The sequence below is a fragment of the Nelumbo nucifera genome, chromosome 1 (genome assembly GCF_055504915.1).
Source record: "Nelumbo nucifera cultivar China Antique chromosome 1, China Antique-T2T, whole genome shotgun sequence".
Lineage (NCBI taxonomy): Eukaryota > Viridiplantae > Streptophyta > Magnoliopsida > Proteales > Nelumbonaceae > Nelumbo > Nelumbo nucifera.
Window position 1 is genome coordinate 171,767,755 of NC_142649.1, and position 15,429 is coordinate 171,783,183.

At 38.3% G+C, this 15,429-nt stretch overlaps 1 protein-coding gene and 2 pseudogenes across 3 annotated transcripts; 1 reads left to right on the forward strand and 2 right to left on the reverse strand.

Moving 5' to 3' along the window:
* Positions 1 to 368: 368 nt before the first annotated feature.
* Positions 369 to 11,839, reverse strand: LOC104596459 (uncharacterized). 3 transcript variants are annotated; one of them, XM_010257631.3, is made up of 12 exons: positions 11,089 to 11,839; positions 10,870 to 10,935; positions 10,289 to 10,618; positions 10,129 to 10,209; positions 9,967 to 10,047; positions 9,818 to 9,886; positions 6,682 to 7,248; positions 6,537 to 6,605; positions 5,282 to 5,437; positions 3,297 to 3,513; positions 2,865 to 3,212; positions 369 to 984 (listed from the first exon to the last, which is right to left on the reverse strand). In XM_010257631.3, exons 1-12 carry the CDS (start codon positions 11,746 to 11,748, stop codon positions 869 to 871), a joined length of 2,760 nt encoding a protein of 919 aa, XP_010255933.1. In that variant the 5' UTR covers positions 11,749 to 11,839; the 3' UTR covers positions 369 to 868. The 3 variants fall into 3 exon arrangements, with proteins under 3 accessions (XP_010255933.1, XP_010255935.1, XP_010255934.1); XM_010257633.3 differs by lacking the exon at positions 9,967 to 10,047 and having other exon boundaries at positions 11,089 to 11,792; XM_010257632.3 differs by lacking the exon at positions 9,818 to 9,886 and having other exon boundaries at positions 11,089 to 11,792.
* On the forward strand, positions 991 to 2,089 carry LOC148804157 (dof zinc finger protein 1-like; annotated as a pseudogene).
* An 823-nt stretch (positions 11,840 to 12,662) lies between the features above and the next one.
* On the reverse strand, positions 12,663 to 13,606 carry LOC148804158 (ras-related protein RABF1-like; annotated as a pseudogene).
* Between the last annotated feature and the right edge of the window lie 1,823 nt (positions 13,607 to 15,429).

Below are 15,429 nucleotides of genomic sequence, written 5' to 3' on the forward strand. Positions count from 1 at the left end.
CCTTGAACGATTTTGGTTTCATCTTGTAAATACGAGGCATACACTGCGAGTTGTAAATATGATGCCTGGGTTTCATAACCATATTGATAGTTGTGAGATTTGATTGATTGAAATTGCCTTGTTTTCACCGATTTAGAACATGAGCAAATTGCCCGTTACCACGACTCAACATTCTTACGAATCTCATTGCTGCAAATATTCAAGTCAACGAGGATCCCATTAACGGGGATAGGAGGGCCCTTTTGGCAATTGATAAGTTAGTTATACTTCCATTTATAAAAAAATATTATCATCTTTCTTGCTTTAAGCATTGATTCAAAGTCCTCGTGTTTAGTTGGATAAATGAGGAATCAACACAAATTTCATTGTTTTCTAGGACAACAATAATGAATTTGTTTTGTTTTCTTTCTTTTCCCTTTTTTGTTTTGGGAAGGGATGGGAAGGGGAGTCCCAGAGTCTACAATGGTACATCTTAATTGGTCCCACCGTCTCAGTGCACGCAGCACTGACATCTTATACAAAAAATGAATACAATATAACAACGAAGTTCCAAGACCCATGCTACAACATTTTCAAAAAAGAATGCAAAAACTACGTAAAAAAAATCATTACCTCGACGGATCAAAACAAGCCTCGGCAACCACAACCAACATCTGGAACCGGAGCTACATTTTCTGAAACTGCATCTTTAATGGAAATAGCAACACGTGCATTCTGTTCTAATGGAGCCCTTTTCGTTCTTCGAAAGCCCGGGCGCTTTCCTAGTTTCCTTCTCCCATATAACAAACAGGTTTCTTCCAATTAGCTCTGTATGGCAAAACACTTGAATAGAGATGCTTGAATATGTTTACATTCTGCACCGACTTCCTCAATGACTGACAACCATGTAAGGTAATTTTGGAAGATCACAAGCTACCCTATTCACCCACAAGTTTGCAAGCGTGAGAAAGTAGTTTCCCCCATTCCATTCCACAAGTTTCATGCCTGGCGAATTTGATAAAATAGTAGCCAAAGTAAGATTATTTGCAAGTATATGAAAACTAGAAATTCTAAAATGAGATGAAAGGTATTTCTTCAATTTTTGGGGCACATGCCACCCGAGTAAAATTGAATGGATGTCAAGAATCAAAATCATTGTTGTTTTGAGTTATGATCTAGATATGTGTTTTTATTTTTATCATTTCATTTTTTTTGGGTTGTTTGGGCTCCAGGAGATTGAACTGGTGAAACCAATGGAGGAGGTGGTCTCTAATGCATGTTGGAGGCCTATGTTGGAGAGGAGAGCCAAGCCTCAGAAAGAACAAGCTTTGAATTGTCCGAGGTGCAATTCAACAAACACCAAATTCTGTTATTACAACAACTATAGTCTCACTCAACCAAGATACTTCTGCTAGACTTGTAGAAGGTACTGGACTGAAGGTGGATCTCTCAGAAATGTTCCTGTTGGAGGAGGCTCAAGAAAGAACAAGAGATCTTCAAATTCGTCAGCTTCATCCTCCTCAAAAAAGTTGTCTGATCTAACCCCACCAACCAGCTCTACATCCTCTTCTCAAAACCTAAAGATCCAGAAAGGGCAAGACCTCAACCTGGCTTTCCCATCCACACAAGATTTCTAGGCTATCTCCGAATTTGCTCGAGTACCCAAGATTGAGACCACCACCAACGAAGACAGCCCTAACCCTTGTTCTTCTTCCACTGCTACACCTTCACTTTTGGCTCTTGAGTTGCTGATAAGTGGAATTACTTCAAGGGGGTTGAATTCTTTCATGCCGATGCCAAATCTAGATTTGAAATCATTTTACCCAACTGGATTTTCTTGGCAGGATTTCAAGCCAAACCTTGGTTTTTCTCTTGATGGGCTTGGAGTTGGAGGTGGGCATGCCGGTATGGAAATCTCCAAGGAGTTCAAGAGAGTAGTGGCAGAATTTTATTTCCTTTTGAGGATCTGAAACAAGTCTAAAACACAAATGATATTGAGCAGAATAGAGGATAAGGAGATTCAACTGTGTATTGGAATGGGACGTTGGGTGGAGGATCAGGTAAAGTAGAAGCTGAGGTGAAGAAAAAAAGAAAAAGAAAACCATAATTGCACGAGGAAAGGAAGAAACTGTTGTTTCTCTTCTTAAATGGCTGGTGACTTGTTTGGAGTTGTTCAGACTAACAAATGGGATACAAAGTTTTGTTTATTTCTTTTTCTTAATTATTTCTCTGTACTCTTTAGCCATTGTGAAGATTTGAAGCTCATTTTAGGTTGGCTTCAAAATGGGATACTGCTAGGGCAAGAAGAAAAGGTCCAGGAGAGCTGGGATTTATTTTTTCTTTAGTCCTGTTTCCTTTTGCAGGGCAAGACTACTACTGCTTCTAGGGCTTGCACCAAGGCCTAAAATCATGCTTTCTCCTAGCACAGGAAGAGCAAATGGGCACTAATAGTTTTTTCTTGTTTTTGGTTAGGATTACTATTACTAGAAATTATGTTCATGTTGTAGGTAGCAAGAGCTTGTGAAATGTATGTGGAAACTGGTAACCTGTAAGGGGTCTGATGGACAGACAAAAAAATGACTTGTTAAATTTGTTTATTTCTATTTAACAAACAAGTATCTGTTATTATCTCAAAAAAAAAAAAAAATCAAAATCATTGTTTGGGTGAGTCTCTCCTGGTAAGTACCAAAACCCAAAATTTATGATGTGATTCCGAGCATTCAATTTTACCAGTTACCAACCAAGAGCAGCCAGACCATCTTTTTTCTTATTTTTATTTTTATTTTTTTATTTGGGGGGGGGTTAAAGTTTTCATCACTTCTGCATACCTGTAAAATGTACATACAGCAGAACCAAACCTAAAGCACAATTTGAAGAATCATTACCTGGTACCATTGCTAAGGATAATCCTGATAGCTGACAAACTGATTCCCACTGAGCAAGAAGATGGTTTTGAAGGGACAGTTCATCAAGATCACGAACAGACTTGATTGATTCTAACAATGTCAGGGCAGTTTCTTCACATCCACATTTGGTTGTATTGGATAGAGACTGGAGAGCTTCTTCTAGACCTGAATTTGACCATAAAGCGATGCACTCCTCTAAAGGAGTGAATATATCAGATGGGCTCACAAGACTAGAAAGTATCCAAGGCTTGTGAACTGTTGTTGCTGATACTCTTAGAACTTCAACCACTCTATAAATTTCTCCAAGGGCAAGTACATATCTCTGGCCTGGACTACTTGTAGGGTATTAGAAAAGACACATAAAGCTAAAACTAATCAAGAAGTAGATTGTTGCAATTAAGTAAATAATACCTCGAGGTTCAGACAGTATTTTCTTATGCGCGTTCTTCTGCATTGACTGCTTCCAAATGAAGGCACTGTGTTTCAATTCTTCAGCACAAACTGAGATCATTTTTGACAATGTTGTAACATAATTGGATTGCTCTTCCATAGACCCCAGGGTCAACATTTTTAGAACAAAAAAGGTATGCTCAAAAAGTTCAATTGCTGAGCTCAAATCCTTCTCTGCCTGTTCATGACCGCTCAAGTTAGGTTAGGGAAAGTGTGTATACACATCAAATATCTTTTTTTTTTATAAGTAGACACATGCACATCAAATATCTTGACAATTCAATTAAAGTTCAATACCATTGGATAGCTAAAATAAGAATTGTAATTTCAATTAACTTGTGGAATCCTTCACTTAGGACCCCAGAACCTAACTGAGATCAATCCATATAGCTTGATATTAGTTCTGTAAGACCATTTATTTTCTATCTAAAATGAGATTTACATGATCTGGAAAAAATTAGGGGTGAGCAAGAAAAACCAAACCAGTCGGTTCCATATTTTAAAAAAAAAAACGAAGGTACCGGTTCAGTTTCAGTTAACCAATATAGAAAACCCACAGTTAACCAAACCAACCAATATACATATATTTCTATATATTTTATATTTTCTATATATTATAAATTAATAAGAATGCATTATATATAATATATAATGTATAATGTATAATATATAATATATCATTTATATATATATATATATTTCTAGTTTTTTATTATATATTTTTATAACATATACCGACAAACCAAACCACCAGTTAACCAATCAGCTTCGGTTCAGTTACTGGATTTCCATAAACCGGTAGTACTGGTTCGGTTTCAAAAATAGGCCCACGGTTTGGTTAACCAAACCGTGAGCACCCCTAGATACAATTTGGGTGAATTATGGCCAAATTCTATGTTTCTCCTATTAAGTATGTGTATACAAGGAATCCACATCGCTTAGGCTGAACTCATGCAAAGGCCGAAGCGTGCAATTGGTGTGGCCCTCTTTGATATATTGCAATTTGCAGCTATAAGTAGCCAGATCCAGATCTGAAAGACTTGAGGAAGAATATTGAGTCTCTCTCTCTCTCTCTCTCTCTCTTTCTCTCTCTGCATTGCAACTGAGCTTATCTCATCCTGTCTCTAAATAAGTGCCTTATTATCAGGTTTAAGTTTTATTTTGGTACAAACCACAATGAGAATTTGGTTTGCCTTGTTTTATTTAACGTATAAACTTAACAAATCTTTCAAAGCGCTTTGGAATGATTATACCATGGAGCTCTAGGATACATTTTCTTCAGTAACAGAGAAATATCATGCAAAACAAAAAAACCTTAAAGGTAGGAAAGGAAACTCAAGAGAGGGCTTTTATCACCAATAAAGAAGCGTGAAATCAAGATTTACATTCCATAAGCCTTAATTTTGGTGTCTTACTTGTTCAAATGGCTTGGTTTTGGTACCATTAAAAGTTTTTTAAAGTTATCTACCTAGCAAGGCAGCATCATCAACATCAACTTTCTTTTGTTATCGTCAGCATCATTGATATGAACAGATTTTTTTTATAAGTAAAAAGAAAAAGCAAATACAACCTAGATAGGTGTTGAGAGAACACCTCCACATAAAGCTAAGGAACAACAACTTCCCAAACAATTTCCTATGGGAGACTTTTTCACCCAAATCCCAACCCACACCCCTCCAAAAATCTTACAAGAACCAACCACCCCAAAAGAAACATAAAGACATATAAATTATCTGTTCCCTATCAAAGGGATAAACCTACTAACAGAATAAAAATCGCAAGAATGGATGAACTTATTTGACAGGGTTTGATTTTTATTCTTTTATTCCTTCTTTTGTGCATGAATGCAATCCATTGCAGCTTATGAACAAGTGGAGGTATTCTACTATTCATCTACAAACAAATTGTGTGCTCCAAATGGAACTCACTAAGATGAAGGGTCATACCAATGATATTCTTCTCAACAAGTGATATTCTCTGTCAAGCACTTGAAACTCCTGTTCTTGCATAAATTCATCGACACGAATATTTCTTAGTGCATGCTCCTCTAAGAATGCTCCTTCAGGAACCACATTTTCCATATGCAATTTCTTATAAGCTACCTGAAATTAGGAAGAATGAAGAACCAAGACAAAATTTTTTGCACAGTCAGTGCCAAGCAGTAAACCCTATTCTTTTAGGTCTTTTTTTATTCAAATCACAATATTTTAACTCCTACAGGAATGACAGTGTTCCTTACAGATTCAACGATTAATCCAGAATACATGAAAATTTTAAGCAAGTCAATATCTTTATAGAAGAGGAATATATTAATAGAAGGAAAATGAACCCAAATATTAGTGTGGCAACCCAGGACCCTCAGGTGTAGGGGTGTATTTGGAAACAAAAAGAGAAATATTAAGTATGCTTTTCTGGACTTGTTGGTTATGGAGATTCTACACATGCTGAACTGCTATCCATACTACATGGGTTGAGAATGGGAAAGTTGTCATATTGCAGAAACATAGTGATGGAAGGGCATTTAGGGGTAGTAGTTGGTTGGATAAATAAAATTCTAGGGCTGTGGAAGTTTTCTGGAGCAGTTCGTTATGCAGATTGTACACATGCTGAACTGCTAGCCATACTACATGGACCGAGATTGGAAAGTTGCTACATTGCAGAAACATAATGATGGAAGGGAAATTGAGGGTAGTAGTTGGTTGGATAAATAGGGCTGTGGAAGTTCAGAAACAGCATAAAAGAATTGAAATATTTGAATAGGGAACTGCAAATGGCCTTTAAGTAGGTGTACAGATCAGCATAAAAGTCACTATACTGCAATAACATGGTGAGGGAAGAGGATTTGAGGGTAGTAGTTGGTTGGATAAATCAAAAATCTAGGACCATGGAACTTTACTAACAGCATAAAAGAATTGAAGTGCTTGAATAGGGAGCTGCAAATGGCCTTTATGTGGGTGTATAGATCAGCTAATGGCTTGGATGACTCATTAGCAAAAGTGCAAAACAAGGAGGAAGTAGGGAAAGCTTTCTGGGGTCAAATCTAATGCAATGGTCAAAAAATGGGTTGGGGGAATGCCAACCCTAATTGAGATCCTGACTAGCTGTTTTACTTATATATATAACCCATTCTTTCATTCATTTAATAAAATGGCATCATAACTAATAAAAAATGAACCTAAATAACCAATTTCAACTACAAACCTGGATTTCCTCCAGGAGCTCTACTGCTTTTCCATCTTCACCAGAAAGAGCAGCAACCTTCTGAGCATTCTGGCAGTGCCCACATTTCACAAAATTAGGATTGTCAAAAATAAGAAAAAGATATGAAATATGAATTTTCACCAACCTTCAGACCATCAAGATGGTGAAGAGCAACAGCACATGTTTGATCCTTTAATCTAGTGTAGATATCCACAAAGTTCCTTAGCTTTGATCCCATGGTAATTTTTTCATCTGTATCCGTGATTCTGTAATTTTGATCTCCAGCTCTAGTTTCTGAGAAGGCATCTTTGAACTTGCAGGAATTCTTGTTGAAATCATCTTGTTCATTCACTAAATGTGAATTCATGTCATCATCTTGTACATTCAATAATTGTGAAATCATACCATCACCTTGTCCATTCACTAATTGTGAATTCATGCCCATTTGGGCTGAATTAAATCCATTTTCCAATGGTTCTTTAGTAGTATCAACAGTTGAAGGATGTTCAACCTGACTATATAAAGATGATATAAGATCATTGAAAGAAAGATGTGGACTGGAACCGTGACTATTGGTGCTGTTTCCTGCATAAATTTTTGGTTTGTAGGAAGATGCATTCTGAACATACATGGCATCATCAGAGTCCAGATTATCATTGCTAAAAAAGGACAGGGGCCAAACTTCCTGATGCCTACTCTGACCTCCATTTCCCTGTTAGGTAACTTGTTAATTTTTTGCTAAAAGGAAACAGAAGTGTAAAATCATGTTAACAAACTTTAGACTGCAATACAAATATTAAATGTATGTAAAACAAAAACTAAACAAGTAACAAAATCAGGAAACAAGAAGTGGACTAAAGAAGATAAAGAATCCTAACCTCCAATGCATTTATGACTAACCATCCCCCTGCCTGAATTATAGAGAAGGTATTCATTATCGATCATGTTTCTATACTTCAGCCATCTTGTCCAAAACAGAAACATGTAGGAGGTGGCTTAGAAAGCATCTGAAGAGTTCTTTGGAAAATCAGTGCTAGCATTGCATGTGTTCTTTTTTTTAAATTTTTACAAATAACAAAACTACAACCCACAAACAAGATGGAAGATCTTGATTCCTTCCATCAACAGTTCCATCAAGCAGCCCTCAGATATCCACCCCTTCAGCAAAACCTTGTAATTGATTTTTATTTTTATTTTTTTGGATCAATAACAGAGATTTCATTAAATGATTAAAGACTGAAAATACACAGAAAGGGAGCTAAAATAGCTTAACTCCCCATAACTGTCACTAGACACCCAAAAACAAAAACAATTACAGCTGAGCCCAAAAAACAGAACTCCTATTCACCCCTTGTCTAGCTAAGCCATCTGCAAAAGAGTTCGCACTTCTCCTTATCCATGTGCATTGAACTTCCATGTCTTTGGTCAACCATTTAAATTTCCTCTTTTCATTGCTGTAGCTCCATAATCTTGAGCTGTAGCTCCAAATCCCAAATCCTAACTTTCCCATTCTCGAGCCTGAGAGCTGGTGGCAGAATGTGACTCCACTATTGTATGTTGTGAGGTTATGGAAACACTCACATTGTATCAGAATTTCATGACCTATAAGCAAGGTTCAAAGTATCAATACACCATGATACACCGGAAGGGGTGTATCAACACTTTGAACCATGCACACATAGTTTTTCTGGTTTTTTTTTTCAAAAATAGGTCGGGGATCAGTCTTAGGCCTGCCTACTCCCTAAAAACATCCAAATTTCAAAAACCCCTTTATTTAGAGTATCAACACCCTGCCAATACGATACGATACACCCAATAGGAGGAATATCATGTTGAAATTTGAACCTTGCCAATAAGTTGACATCTTGTTCAAATGTCAGCATAGGCATATACTATTGCAGATTACCTTGCTAAGAGTGAGAGTTCAACACTAGTTTGTATTTTTGACCTTCAATCCATTTGTGCCATTTTTTATGGTTTTCTTTATTTTACTTTCTTATGCTTTGCAAAGGCCTGTTGGTCACAACCATCCCTCTTCTGAATTTTTTTTGTTCACCTGGTCCCTCTTTTTCACCTTTTCTCTTTTAGTAAGGCTTTGTATCTCTGTCCCTTTTCTCTCTCTCTTTTAATGTAATCCCTTTTTCATAATCAAAACGAGAGAGAGAGAGGGGGGTATGCCTCAATTAAAAGTTACTAATCACAATTTCTCCTAGATTTGACAACCCTAGAAGGAACAATTCCGAATGGAATCCCCTCCATTTGAGTAATGAGAAGGGAACAATACCAAAAAAACAGTTCCCCTCACTGACCAAACAAAGAAAATAGAAAGTTTAAAATACAGTAGAGGACCAATACAATCAGCCCAAATCTATGACCTCCCAAAGAGGCCCTCCAATCACTCGTTCCCAAGCTAGGGCGCCTGGCAAGACATTGGCAGACCTTGTAACCCAGTTCCTGTTTAACAAACAATCCATTCTCTAATGATGTGTCTATGTTCCAAAGGTCCATGGTCCATCATTACCAAATGACCCACTCAACCTTCATATTGTGTACCAATGCACTAAGCACTAAATCCTGCAATCTTAGTTCCATTAATGACATCATACTTGTCCTGTATCGATTTGCACAAGAATAATACATAACATGCTGATTTACATGTTAAAAGGAAATAGTCTGTGTTAATAATAAGTTGTTAATATAAGCTGTAGAAATTCGTACACCTGAGGACCTATAACATTCATATGTAACAGATGCTGTGTAAGCATCATCTCTGTTCCTTTACATCTTCATATGATAAGTATGTTAAAACAGAAACTCTTTTTTTTTAATGATTTATGTTAAAAAAGAAGCATTAGTATTTTGTATAACATAAACTACACTTTATTGTACTACACTTTGTAGAATGGAATGATGAAAGACAAGATTTATGTACAACCCCATACAGTTGGGACAAGGCTTAGATGATTATGATGAAAATAGTGCACTGTATAATCTCTCAATTTATCTTTTCTTGTATACTAAAAGATGTTGTCAGTTGCTTTTGATGCATACTTCTGTGTCCGTGTGTGCTTGCTGGTAGAGACACGCACAGAATATCTTAAAGATGAAGAGGGGGAGAGGGAATCTAAAATGCAAGATTTGAATAATTTCTTGTGGGACTATTAAATGAGGCTGTAACTCAGTAAAAATCTTTCAAATACCTCATCTCTTACAAATACAACTAAAAATATCATGTATGAAGCACCAAATTTTATAGAAGAAATAAAACAAATTATATCAACCTTGGTTTCACTGTCAAAAATGTGTACTTCCACTCCAGCACCAGAATGATCAGCACTTTGTTGTTCTTCCTAAAACCCAGAAAATGTATATGCTTTTCAAAGTTTAATTTTGGCCAGTGGCAATAATAAGCAAATGAAAAATTAATTACCTTTTTATCCACCTGGGTTTCACTGTCAAAAATGAGCACTTCCACTCCAGCACCAGAATGAACAGCACTTTGTTGTTCTTCCTAAAACCCAAAAAAATGTAATTGTTTTTCAAAGTTTAATTTTTGCCAGTGGCAATAATAAGCAAATGAAAAATTTATTACCTTTTTATCCACCTGGGTTTCACTGTCAAAAATGAGTACTTCCACTCCAGCACCAGAATGACCAGCACCTTGTTGTTCTTCCTAAAACCCAAAAAATGTATATGTTTTTCAAAGTTTAATTTGGCTAGTGGCAATAATAAGCAAATGAAAATTTACCTACCTTTTTCTCAGAAGAGCCATTTACAGCTCCATTTTCTGAAAAAGCATCCTTGAAGTCCCAGTAATTGTCAACAGAATTGATATCCCCATTGACAGAATGAGAATTTGATCCATTTTCAGCTATAATCTGCTTGGATTGGGTGTTTGAAACCAAGATAGAACCATTCTGAATGAAAAAACTTGTCTCAAACCCGAGTCCATCGTCAAAATCAGCAGACTTGTTATGGGAAAACCCATCTTCTTTAACAAAAAATTCACACAACTCCTGTCCGTTGCTAAATCCAGATACATGTATAGATTCTTCGGGATTTTCCAATCTTTCCCCATTAACCTTGTGATAAGTAAAAAGGCATCAGACTTGATTACCCAGAAAGAACCTACTTGATCACATCTTACAAGAAGTATAAGCACATTTAAAGTGAGCAAACTGCATATAGGACGCCGTGAAAACGTGAGGGAGATTTAAATAGGTCCTATACTCTGTAATCTTCAGATAATGATCCCTCGATGCAATTGTAAGACAGTCATTACTGCCAAAAGATAGGCAGTATCCATCATAACTAGAAACTGAACAATACTCACCTGAAATTGTGAATTGATTTTTGTTGTTTCCACTTGAACCTCGAATAAATCATGAGTCTTTTCTGCCTAGTATAGAAGTTTAGACTTTAGAAATATGAAAACCAAATGAAAAGATAATCAACTTATACTTAACAGAACTCACGAACGGCTTAAAAAGTAAACGTGAAAGATCAAAAATAAAAAAATAAAAAAAAAGAGAAAGAGATAAATAAAAATCACCTGTACTGAGGAATTGTTGTCTCCAACCTTGTTTTCAGAGAAGGCATCCTTGAATTCCCACCCCTCGTCATCAAAGTCACTGTTTTCATCTACCAAATTGGAAGTCGAGCCATTTTCAGTTCTGATCTGATCAGCCTGACTGTACAAATTCACGAGAAGATCAGTAAGAGCAATGCTTGATCCAATATTGACAGGAGCAGCCGGTTTAGGAGAAAACATATCCATAGCAGCATTTGTTGAAGAATCAACAGAATCGGATTCTCTATCTTCCTCTCCAAAAAACGAAAGAGGCAAAGCTCCTCGAGGCTTCTCCCACCGTTTATCAGAAACAGGCGAAGCCGAATGCTTCCCGTCTTCACCAAGGTTCGAGTCAGCTTCAGGGACTTTTGTCGAATGACCCGACAAAAAACCGAAAGGATCAAAGCTTTTCTCGGTTTGAAGGAAACCAGTAGGGTTTTGAGTGTGAAAGCCATTATATGGCTCAAATCCAAGTGAAGTTCCTACGGAATCCTGCTTCTGGGAGAAATTGTCCATGAAATCCCCCCAATTGTCATCTACTCTTGTGTTTTGACTGAAGCTGAGTGGTTGATCAGAGGGCGACACGAACTTGAAGTCTCCGAAACCCTCGTCATCGTCGTCCTCTACCTGGTTTTCCGGCATCGTTTCGTCTCTCTCTCTCTCTGAACAACGATGAATCAAAGACAGCTTTGATTTGTCTTATGTTTTATACGAGGCAAAGGGCAGGTGGTGCGTTGTGCGTGCTGTTCATGTTAGTGGGAACTGCGTAATAAAGCAAAGTTGCACCGACGCAGTTATTTTTGTTTTTTTATTTAAAAATATATTTTTAAATAGGGAAAATTATAGTAAGAGACGGCTATATATTTAAATTTACGCTCTATGTTGGTAAAAAAGGGTAAATTACAAAGACCCCCTGTACGGGTCTCTAACAAAGTCCCCCTGTCCTGTTTTGCGATAAAGACCCCCTTGACCGTTAAGTTAGATGACGGAATACATTAAATTACCAAAATATCCCACTAAACTTTTTCTATTTTTTTTGCCCTTTTTCTCTTAAAACCTATTTAACCTATGGTTTTTCCTTTCTTATCTTCTTTTCCCCTCCCTCACAGTCCTCTCTCATTCTTTCTCTCTCCCAACTCTCCGAAATGAAAGGACGGAGGAATTGATCTCCACTATCTTCAACTCTCATTCATAAACAGTTTTGCTTCGCCAATTAGAGAATTGATCTCCACTATCTTCAACTCTGCTATTTCACTAAAAACGTAACAAACAGGACAATATCCAATAAAACATTCACTGTTATTTCTCTCTGCATTTTCAGGGTTAGGAAACCAACTATGAACTTGTGTTAATATGGCATCCGCTCTTTCTGCCCAGGTTTGCATTACCGGTCGATTGGCTTCCTCTCCTCTCTTTTGAGCTGCACTCGATAGTTGTTGTGTAGGATCTCTCCTCAAAATTAAGATTTCTATGAGTTCATTAAGGTTGTTCATGTTCCTTCTGTAATGAAAAATATAACCAATCTGCTTCCTGACAGACTTTTTTTTTTTAATCATACTGAAAACCCATTATAAATAGATCAAAGATAACAGGGCAAGTCACGATATAAACAAATTCAGAAGTACAGTGCAGAAGAAAGAGAGGTATTGGAATTCTGTAATCTGTAGTGCAATTGGTGTCCTTTCTGCAATCATGAAGAGGGAGCACGAGGCAACCTTTTAGCAATTTCCTCAAATAGTTGATTAATATTATATGTTGTCTTTGTAGATGTCTCAATAAAGAACATCCCATTCTTCTATGCATGGTTCATACCATCTTCAATGGATACTTCTCGTTTTTCTTGGAGATCAGCTTTGTTCCCTACCAAAGCCAAGACAATATTGGTGTTCCCATGTTTTTGTAGCTCCTTAACCCAGTACTGAGCTTTGTTGAATGACTGTGGATTTGTTATGTCATACACAACTACTGCAACTGCAGCGAGAGGTAGCGGATCAAGGTGGAAGAGCAGTGCAGTGAAGATTGCTAGTGGATGGGATTGAGAGAGGTAGTGAGAGGTAGTGAATGAAGGAAGACAGACAACAGACAAGGCAGCGGAGGAAGATCAGTGCGAGGTAGAGCGGATGAGAGTGAAGCAACGAAGGAAGGCAAGCAGCTCCTCGGTAGTAAAGGGGGGCCAGTGTAGCATATCTCTCTTGCCTTGCAGTGTCCCATATTTCAAACTTGACTGTTGTAGAATCTTGCAATGCTACTGTCTATGATAAAAATAAAGCTCCAACAGTCACTTTGGATGATGGATCAAACTGTCCACGAACAAAACGAAGAACAATATAGCTTTTGCCAACACCAGAGTACCCTAAAAGCACCAGCTTCACTCATAAATTTGTTGAGTCCGTTGCTTCAACATTATCAGAACTAAAACCATCCAACCGTCCAGAAGACATGCTTTCTGGAAGGGAGGAGGAGCAACCCATGGTACGGTGAGACCTGCCTGGTTCTTCTAGGGCTCTCGACAGACATTAGTACGCACTTTACCACTTCCATAAGGGGAGTTACCAAGATTTCCAACAAACTCATTTTGGTTTTTTTTTTTTTTTTGCCTTTTCATGAACTAAGTAGCAACAAAAAATTATCTCAAACTAAAGCAGTAGAGCATGTCTACGTATTGGAAATGATGGTTGCAGGGTACTTATCTTAATGAATTCGCTCTCCAGTTGCAGAACGATGCATTTATCGGTAGGAAGTAATGCTCCACCACCTACATATCCTCTGATCCGACCAAACTGTTGATGTTCTGCACTACTACTCGTTTAGCGTCTTAAATTCAACAATGGGTGTGTTGAAGCTTTGAAGTTTTAAGGATGGATGTGTTAACCCATTAACGGCCACCAACTTTGCTACAGTCATACCATACGTTGCTTCGATGCTGCTAAAGCTCTCCCCTGCATGCACTAAATACGATAAATAAACTGTCGTAATGCCATTACCAGTGTTATTGAAGCATGTGCACGACAACGGAATTAAAAGGCTCTGACCACTCCACAATCGTCCCTGGCCATCAATCCCATTAACGCTCCTGATCTGCTCTGCACTGGCCAGCCCACCATAGTCAATCAATATAGACTCGATTGTGTCTACAACTCGAACCGTATAAGATTAGGGGAGAGAGAGAAAGGTGAAGGAACATAAGGATAGTATCGGAAGGTCATGGGGATTAAAAAATATTATAACGGCTTTTTTGGAGGGAAGGCTAACGGAAGGGGTCTTTGTCTCACGGTCATAGTACAGAGGGGTGTTTGTCGCAAAACAAAGTACAAGGGGGTCTTTGTCATAGACCCCATAGTACGGGGGGTCTTTGTAATTTACCCAAAAAAATCAATAAAACTCTGAAATTCTCTGATAGTCGGTTTTACATTTCAAACTTATAGGTAGAGGTGTAAAGTGGGCCGTCGGCACGGCCCGCGGGCCGTCACGGGCCGTGCCACCCTTCTTGTGAAAATTTTGGGGGTCGGCCCAGCACGGCTTATGGCCCAGGCCTGTGTGGGCCTGTGGACCAAGCCTTGGTCCAAGTCGGGCCATGGACTGGGTCAAAGCTATTTTTGCCTATCTATTTAAAAAAAATTGAAAAAAAAAACTTAAAATTTTAATTTTATATGAATTTTGATGTATACAATTGCTTATATATACAATAATTAAATAAATTAGTATAGTAAAATTGAAAAAAATTGTTTATTTTATTAATATATTATATACTATATGATGGAGGGAGATTTGACCCAACCCCTTGGCCATACGACACGTGGAAGCAACCGAGAGTGCCCAGGCAGAAGCGCCAGTTCGGCACGGTAGCGGGCCCACAACCCAAGCTCCGAGGAAAAAAGTCCCGAGCTCCCCCAAGGGGGAACCTACAAACCCGAGCTCCGAGCTGAAGAGTCCCGAGCTCTCCCTCCGAGGTCCTGAGCCTTACAAGGAGCACAAAAGGCAAAAAACCCAAACTGCCCACCCAGGGGCAGTTCGGGCCATACTTCTATCCGAACTCAAGACCACCTCGCACACCACTTCGGCTCCAAGTCGCTTGACTGAACAATCGTACCTGATGCCTAGGAAGCCCGTACACAGAGGCGGCGCACCTGATTGATTAGGGGTCCGACACATGACAGCCGCCCTCCAACGGCCACCTACCACCGCCATCTCAGACGTGGCAGAGACGGCCCTGACAAGGAACAGTGGAGGTTATGACACCCGAACTAGCAACCGGCAACTAGTAGAGGAAATGACACCCAATCTGGCAGAGGTAATGATACCCGAACTTGCAGAGGTATGGAA

Coding starts and splice junctions, on each gene's coding strand:
- LOC104596459 (XM_010257631.3), bottom strand. CDS start 11,748: ATGCCGGAAAACCAGGTAGAGGACGACGATGACGAGGGTTTCGGAGAC. Junction 10,210..10,288: donor ATGGCTCTTCTGAGAAAAAG/GTAGGTAAATTT, acceptor TTTGGGTTTTAG/GAAGAACAACAAGGTGCTGG. Junction 3,213..3,296: donor AATACTGTCTGAACCTCGAG/GTATTATTTACT, acceptor CAAGTAGTCCAG/GCCAGAGATATGTACTTGCC.